General features: G+C 45.6%; 2 protein-coding genes across 2 annotated transcripts; both read left to right on the plus strand.

Annotated features, from left to right (window-relative positions):
* Positions 1-628: 628 nt before the first annotated feature.
* fgfbp2b (fibroblast growth factor binding protein 2b) lies at positions 629-1,709 on the plus strand. Its single transcript, XM_068589387.1, has 2 exons — positions 629-1,400; positions 1,679-1,709. Exon 1 carries the CDS (start codon positions 629-631, stop codon positions 1,379-1,381), a length of 753 nt encoding a protein of 250 aa, XP_068445488.1. The 3' UTR covers positions 1,382-1,400; positions 1,679-1,709.
* Positions 1,710-4,577: 2,868 nt separating this feature from the next.
* On the plus strand, positions 4,578-6,428 carry LOC137793253 (fibroblast growth factor-binding protein 1-like). The gene is made up of 2 exons (XM_068589288.1): positions 4,578-4,617; positions 4,944-6,428. The coding sequence occupies exon 2, from the start codon at positions 4,962-4,964 to the stop codon at positions 5,670-5,672; it is 711 nt and encodes a 236-aa protein (XP_068445389.1). The 5' UTR covers positions 4,578-4,617; positions 4,944-4,961; the 3' UTR covers positions 5,673-6,428.
* Positions 6,429-8,826: the final 2,398 nt, after the last annotated feature.

The following is an 8,826-nucleotide window of genomic DNA, read 5'->3' on the forward strand; positions in this document are numbered from 1 at the left end:
CCACTGAGCCATAGGCGCCCACAGTTGCGCCGGACAAATCGTTCTGTTTTGAACGTTGTCTCTTCAGATGAGCATGATGAGGTTTTTACTACGACTCCTGAGCAAATAACTTCAGGCTGCACTTTTTATGGGAAGTCCGCAGTCCTCTCCTCCCCCTCTCTCCCTCATCAATAGTCAAAGAACCTCTTATGTGAAATTATATAATGTCTCGCAACTCTTTTTCACAGCATATAGCTTCAAACCATCCTTCTGACTCTCCTCCCCCCTTCCACCTCAGCTCCCTCAAACCTATTGACCGCTTCCCCTCACCCCTCTTCCTCCTCCCTCAGTTTATATTCTCCCCCTCCTTCCTTCCAACTCATCCATCACCTTTTAGTTTTGAATATGCCACACACTTCATGTGGTCGCTGTGTGAGTGGTGTGAGCGAGAGAGAGAGGGACGTGGGAGGGGGGGGGGGGATGCTGGAGGAGGAGTTTAAGGCCTCCAGCTTACCTGAATAATACCTTCTTTGTGAGCTTCAGCCATATAAAGTCCTGCTCAGATGCTTTTTAAACCTTGCACAGCTCAACCTTCCTACACATCATCTCATACCCTCAGTCATCCGTCACTGACCCACCTAAAGCCGCCATGAGAACCAGGATGAGAGTGGCACTGCTGTTTCTGGCAGCAGCTGTTTGTGTGTCAAGCGCACAGACCAACAACAGCAGCAATGACAACAGGCTGCAGCAGCAGCAGCCGCAACGCAGCATCTGGGATGAGCCCATCCGATTCAGCACCAAGTCCAAAGACTCCTGCACCATGGTGGTGTCCGGAGCCGGGGACTATACTCGCCTGCGTGTCTCCTGCAAAGGTCCGAGCCAGGGCCAGACCCCAGGACGCTCCTACTACTGCGACTTCCAGGGCAAACCCAACTTGTGCCGCGCCTACAACCTCAACCCCCGCCACTACTTCACCCAGATGATGTGGGACATGAGGAAGCTGAGCCACGCCTGCCAGGGACCCAAAGTCTACCGCCCGGCCATGTGCAAGAAATACCCGGACGAGGCCCAGATTACCTTCCTGGCCTCCTGGCCCAAGACCGTCGTGCCCAAGACCACCGTGCCCAAGCCCTCCAAGCCCGTCCAGGAGGCACGTAAACCGGCCGCGCCATCCCAGAACAAGCCGGCCACTACTCCTAAAGCTGTCAAGCCTCAGCCGCAGCCCGCCAAGCCCCAGCCAGGCAAGGTCCCCCAGACCAAGAGAGTCATCCCCAAGCCTGGCAAGACCACTACTCGTCCGACAGAGCAGCCCGAGTCCAAAGCCTCCCGCATCGCCAACGAGCACTGCTGGAAGAGCTTCCACGGCGTCTGCACCTACTTCATCAGCTGGTTCCAAAACTGAGGCGATACTGCAGACACAGGTGGGTGAAAGAGGAAGACGAAGAGATGAAGTTTAGTAAGAGGTCAGCAAGAAAAGTTTGAATTAAAAAGTGAGAGAAAGACAATGATGTGTTGATTGATTAAACCTGAAAAACACTACAAGTCCAAAAACCATCAGTGGTGGTTGAAAAATGCAAAATATAAAGCGTACACCCAGTTTATGAAGCGCTTCATCTCAGTGCAGCCTCCACATTCACAAGATAAACTAACTTTAACTTTTATGAATCACTAAAAAAACACTAATCTTTCCTTGTTTCAGGCTGGACTCACCAGCGTCAGAACTCTTCTCGACTATCTTCCACCTCCAGGATCTGTGCGGGAGCCACTGAAGGGATTTTGACTTCCCGACACTGCAGCATCTTTTACGTGTTGAGCCCAAAACACTCAACCTACACTTGTGTACGGTTAGTGGATGACTGCTTGAGCTGTCATGTAGTGTACGTGTAATTTTTGGGGGCACAGCAAGGCAAACGGTAAAATATGGCAGGCATGCGATTTTGTTTGTATATGATGTAAAATGTCCTCCTTGTGTCACACAGATGTTCCAACAACGTGTGAAGGTAAAGAGAATAAAGTCAGAGTGGAGATCTCTCTTCTTCTAATTCCTCGGTGTTGCTCTGTTTCTTCTGCTGCACGTTTTCACACTCACTCGTTCAAAAGAAGTCCTTGTTTCTCTTCCTGGCCGGCTGAAACAACATGTCTGCAGCGTGGCCTCTGGGACTTGTTAAGGGACAGACACAGACTGCAGTAAAGATAATACACTGGCCGTCTGAGCAGAGCTAAACACTTCTTTGTATGAGCTGATGAATTGGCTCCTCAGAGGTGCCGTGTGCAGGAACAGAGGGGGTCTGTGCGAGAGGAAACGAGTGTGTTTGTGTTGTTCAACACAGAAACACACTCACGTTCACTCGTCGCAGTGAACGGAGCTATTTACCTCTACAACAGTAGGTCAGTCACGACAAACTCAAAACCTTTTTCAAACTTTAAATTATAGTAGGGAACGCCAGAGATATTTGATCCTTTACTTAAGTAGGAATACAACATAAAAATACTCTGTCACAAGTAAATGTCCTGCATCCAAACTCATATAAAGTATCAAAGTATCAATAAACTGTACCTATGCATTACGAATGAAAAGGACTTGGACCTCCTACAGGTTTACAAGATAAATGCCGAGGGGTCGTGAGTGGATTAATGGAGCAGAAAAGACATTCTTATCGTCATTGTTTGGGCTATTTGTTTATACTTTGGTGAAATAGTGGATTTGTTTACCTCTTAAGTCCATTATCAGTTATTGAAATACATTTTTTAAAGAGGTTTAGAGGGCAAATGCAAAAGAATCTTATTGACGACTGAAACACCCAAAATACTTCAAAGAGTGACAAATCAGATAATTGTGAATTACTGCAATCTTTAGTAATATATTGTGTATTAAAAGTGTATCATAAAGTGTATCATAAAACTGATAAAAGTATTGGAGTGAAAAAAATAAGATCTAAAAAGTAGTGGAGCAAAGTACAAGTACATTAGAATTGCAGTATTTGAAGAAATGTTACTTTCCACCACTGAGCACATGTATTTACTGTTATTCAGTCACAGTGAAGAGGCTGCTGGACTTCTAATGACCACAAGATGGTGCTGCTGAGTTCAGAGAGGACACACACACACACACACACACACACACACACACACACACACACACGCACACGCACACACACACCCACGCACAGCTTCCCTGCTACTGTTTACACACACTAAACCTCCACTACTACTGACACAGTGACTCAGTGAGAAACTATGTAACTTGTGAGGTGATGGGACTCGTGCTCGCATGAGCCGTTAAAGACTCTTCCTTCTCTTTTGTTCCTGCAGGAGCGGAGTCATTACAGAAATCAAACATGATGACAGGGCGGGGAGGATTTGTAAGCTTCCTCAGCGGATTTGTGGTGTGATGAAATCTGATATGTAGGTCAAGGTCACAGCACCAAATACACCAAATGTATAATACAAAATACAAAGTTACAAAATGGAAACTTTTCCGTTTCTCTTTCACTGTCCCATCTTTTTTTAGGTAAAAAAAAAAAAAAGCCCCAAACAGAACTTAGATTATTTATTTATGTTTTAACTGCATTCTGTCTATTGGCCACCAGAGGGCAACTTGCAGAAATGTGTCTCTTTGTCAGATGTCTTAAAGACACTTCATGTATTACCTCAGTAAATATTGTGAACATAAGTTTATGGTCTCCATCTCGAATTTTAAGTCTCCTTTAATCCAGAATGATGTTCTTTTTGAGTCAAATTGACAATAACGTATGATATGCTTTAGGGCGTGGCTACCTTGTGATTGACAGGTTGCTCCCCTGGTGTTGTCTGGTCTGGGACTTGTCCTGTTTAGGTCTTACAACTGTAACCCTTGCACTGTGCGCTGTCAGCCCTCTCTTGTCACTTCTAAATGCAAAAAGCCAAGATGGCGAACGCAAAATGCTAATCTCGAAGCTTCAAAACGACAGTCCACATGATGACGTCATGATGACTACCTGGCGGCTGCACCGAGAGACGCAGACTAGAAATCCAGACTGAAATATCCTGTAGTGCTTCCTTGCATCTAACCATGTCGCTGTCGAATCAAATGAGTGTGCTGGGCAAAGTTGGTGCACGAAGTGACATCAGAATTGTATTGTATTTTTGTTTGTTTAAGCCTTTGTCATTTTTCCCACATGGCCGGAAGTTAAAGGTGAGGATCTCCTTGTGGCTGAGTGCAGCAGCTGATTGGTGGAAAGTCGGAGTCGAGCCTCCGAAAATGTGCGTGCGCATGTTGGAGTCATAACGTGGTTACCAGGCTCGTTAAAGTTATTAAGAATAAATCCACGATGTGCAGACACGCAGATCCATCAACAGTGTAAACTTGCAGTCTCTTTGATCTCGAGCTAAACTTTGTTAAAGGCGGGAGTTCCGTTTGGACACGTCAGGTCGGGCCCGAACAAAACACATTCCCTTCTGCCAAAGAAAACTACTGCCGAGGTTTTTCCTCAATGGAAGTGTGTGTGTGTGTGTGTGTGTGTGTGTGTGTGTGTGCGTGTGTTGTTGGGCGGGAATGGTGGGCGTGTTGCAGCATCTATCTGTATGAAAGCCATGTGCGAGATCTCAGAGAGCCACAGGAGGAAGCAGCTTTACGCACAGCAGCACTCGTAGCTTTCGGTAAGTTGCAGTCGTGTTTTGACGGTCTTGGAAGTTCTGTATGTGAAGCAGACTGCAGTGTGGCCTCGCTACCTTCCACATGTGTCTTTACAGTAACTGCGGGCTCAGGAGTTAAGTTTTAATTGAACTTTTTCAATGCGTAATAGTTACCAGATTGGCGCAAAACCTTTCAATAAAAGCATTTATTAGCTGTTAATTCAAATTTGAATATTTTTTCCCTTGATGTCTTTAGAGAAAATAGTTCTATTATATAAGCAGTGTGCCTGATGACTTGTTTATTTCCATCACTGTGGCTCTGAACCTCTTCTTTTTTCGTAACCTCTCAGGTAAGACATTGTCTGGATATGAATATGTGGCTGTTGAAGACTTTCGCTCCCTGGCTGCTGCTGCTGGCCTTCCTCGGGCAGCAGGTCTCTCTGTCCTGTGGCGCGCGCAATAAGAAGCGAGGTCAGGACCAGGCCGTGACCACCACAGCCCCCGGCAGAGAGCAGAGTAGCGGGGACAAACCCGCAGCGAGCGGTCGGGGAAAGTTCACCATCGAGGACACGATGCAGTGCACGTGGAGCTCGAGAAACGCCGGGAGCATCGTCAGGCTGTCTGTGAAATGCGAGGACCGAGAGGCGCACGTCAAAGGCGGCGTCACCCACCTGCAGTGCCACTACACCGGCAAACCGCAGAGCTGCCCGGGCTACCTGTCCAACACCAAGGGCTTCTGGAAGCAGGTGGGCCGCGCGCTCAAACGGCACCAGCGCAAAGTGTGTGTGGACGGCCGCGCGCTGCTGAAGGCGAGCATGTGCAGGCGCGCGTCTCGGGACTCGAACTTCAAGCTCGACATCAACAGCTCCGTCTCCTTTGCTCAGTCCGGAGAGCCGGAGGCTTCCAAGCCGCCTCGCCCCGTCGCCATCGCCGGACCGACGGCTGGACCGACGGCCGGACCGACGACGGCCTGCACAGCGCGCGCCAACCACCGGAAAACGGCTGAAGAGAATTGCAGCGGCTCGTGGGTCAGCGTGTGCAGCTTCTTGCTGTCCATGCTGCAAAGTGACGACTGTTAGCTTCAGGAGGACGTGGATTTCGTCACACCGAGGATTCATTGTGGGACTCGTTGTGTTAATCTGTGGTCAAGGAGTCCGAGTTTCTCTGCGCAGTGTGATTTGTGACAGAAGTAAACTGAGTGATTTTCACTAATTGGACATGTTCACGAGCTCATGCAGGTGTGGATATTATCAGAATATGTTATCAGTTTGTGTTTCAAGTAATGTATCACCATGCGTTGGTTGTGTTGTTTCAATACTTTGTACTTCATGTACAATGTTAAAGGAACTTGTACTTATGTTCTGTAAAAAGATAAATACTTGTGGCATGCAGTTGTTGTTACTTTTCAGATTTTGAATGTCCCTTCAAAACTTTATAACATGGGCTTTTTATTGTTAAATTAGCTTCACCTTGACCAACCATTCAAAAAGCTGCTCACACGTCGATGCACTAATAATAATGATCCAATTTGTATGATAGAGAGATGAATACTTGAAGAAAAATTTGCTGATGAATCTGTGTTTTACTTTTATTTTGAATGTCTGGTTTTTTAATTCACGGCTGCATCGTTCAGGTGAACATTCACCACCACTAAACACACAGCAACCACAATGTTGTACTGAAATGGTTTCAAAGTTGGATCTTCAGAATATGTTCATGTTCTTTCTTGTAATGCCGTTATATGACAGCGTGGTATTGTTTTATTCAACCTGAAGATTGATTATTATAATAAAGAGGGGTATAATTCCTACCTCTGGTCAACTTTATCAATCAATCAATCAAGTTAAACACCGCTGTAGTTATGCACCACAAAATAAATATTTTCTATTTATACAATGTGTCCTGTTTCCTTGAAGAACATAAAACATTACTTTTAAAAGGGAGAAGCAAAGGGATGTATGAACACTGTGTGTGGAAAACATGCACCATGAAATACACATTTGATCAGGTTTTCTTGAGTCAAATATCTTATAATCTCCTTAACATCTTAACCAATCAAGTGTTATTTTTTTTTTATTTCAGTGCAGAGATCGAAGCATTCGGTCTTTCAAGAAAACAACCATCGGTGTACAAAACGAGCTTTCTCATCCAGGTGCGGAGTAAAAAAAAATAAATTAGTTTTCCTCCTATAGGACTCGCATCACTGCTGAACATTCCTACGATAGAAAGTTTCAAATTATTGGTTCTTTTTCCTTGGCAGGGGGGGAAATTCCTTCATTTTTTTTTATGTCTATGTCTAAACAAATCATGGTGAGGTGTGGTTTCTTCTCACTTCCAGAGACAATAATTCAGATGGTTCACAATAAATCAAACGTGCTCGTTAAGATGGAGATTTTCCGAGTGTGAGCGACTAACAACACATCCAGAGCGAAACATCCTTTATGACTTTTGTGGCAGATCAAACAGAGTGGATCACACTATTTACTTCCGACGTGCCCTCAGGCTAACACACAAGTGGAGTGATTGTACATGGCGTTTAGATACGAGGCTTGTTCCTCCGGCTTCCTGCAGTAGCCTCTAATTACTTTCTCAGTGACAGCAGCAGCTGCATTATAGGAGACATTTCTATATGGGGAGATTGGGAGTAAAGACTGCTATGATCCAGCTGTGTGCGTGTGTGTGTGTGTGTGTGTGTGTGTGTGTGTGTGTGTAATCCCTGAACAAGTGCAACCCCAGATGTGGATTTTAATGCTTTCCTGTCAGCTCCTGACCTTCTTCACCTCTGACCCGCTGCTCTTTGTCCCCTCAGACAGACACTTAAAAAAGCCGACTGGAGAGAGATTTCCACCTTTTAACGGAAGTCCGCTCTCTTTGATGGCACAAAAGGGATTTTGTTTTACCGGCTCCTTCAACCAGAGCTCAAGGACACATTCCAGGAAGGAGGAAGTAGTTGACGGTCAGGGGTCGAGGGTCAAGAAGGAAATGAGGATACCATCCCGAAAGTGTGCAGTCAGCTGCCTCCTCATCGCCTCTATGAGTCCTGGTGCCGGTTTATTTTTTGGGCTCCTGCAGGCTTTGATCAAAAGGAGATCCACCAGCAGGATCATGTGCTGCAGATCCAGTTAAAGGAGCTGCAGGGCTGTGAATCAGATGCATGATGGGTTTTTATACCTCACCCTTTTTCTAGTATAGTTGGGGAAATACTGACATTTGTGCTGAAACAACTGATCGGTCTCCATGTGATTTATCTCTCAACATTCTTAAAACTGAGGATATATCTATTTCTCCCGTGTGTTTTTGTGTGGTTGTGCCACTGAGCTGGCTGCTCTCATCCAGCAGTCGTAGCTGCGACAGACAATGTAAAGCACCGTAATCTGTAGATGTCCGACGTAATCATGATCGAGGAGGTGCGAAGGCCGCTGAAGCACCAGCAGGGTGGGCGGGACTGGAGATGAATAATCCAACAAACAGCAATTCTTCAGCCACTTCAAACCGCTGTTCGTTCCCCGTGTGAACCGAGACATAACTCGCGTGATACAGGATGTTGCACAAAGAAAAACTTTTTGTAAGATATCATACCAACTGTGGTATGAAGATACATTGTACTGAGCACTTAAACATAAAACAGCCAAAGTATATCTGGCTCTGGAAAGTTATTGGTGTATATCTTTAAAAGGCGCAGTGTGTAGGATTTGGCGGCATCAAGTGGCGAGGTTGCAGATTGCATGAGGTCTCATGAGAAGATATGTGTCGCATGGCGTGTCATTGCTTTACAGATTTTGGGCTTTTCTCGTGTCACACAACGCCACCTTGTTAACAGGAAACTGTTCGGTTACGTTTAGGCAACAAAACCACTTAGCAAGGTTTAGGGAAAACATCATAATTGGGTTGAATATAAAAATATAAAATGAGTAAAATATGTGCATAAGCATCAAAAGAAAACAGGAAAGCACACGCGTCGCCAACATCGCCGCTCTCCTTCTTGGATACCACCACCAGTTGTTGCCTTAGTTCCAGAGATGAGTTCACATCCACATGGCGTGGAAACGACACACGAGAAACTAGAACGGGTTTTCTTAAATGACATAACATAATTTGAACTGACAAAAGATGTAGTGTGCACAGATACCGTGTTGTATGTAGCATTGGTAACATGTTTGCTCTTGATGGTGAGGGTGTGTGTAATTTCAGTGTAATGGGCCTTTAGGCGGCGGCGCTGACACCATCGACAGC

This window comes from Clinocottus analis, unplaced genomic scaffold (assembly GCF_023055335.1).
Source record: "Clinocottus analis isolate CAN_PGR_092001 unplaced genomic scaffold, fCliAna1.0.p SCAF_22, whole genome shotgun sequence".
In the NCBI taxonomy this organism is placed as follows: domain Eukaryota; kingdom Metazoa; phylum Chordata; class Actinopteri; order Perciformes; family Cottidae; genus Clinocottus; species Clinocottus analis.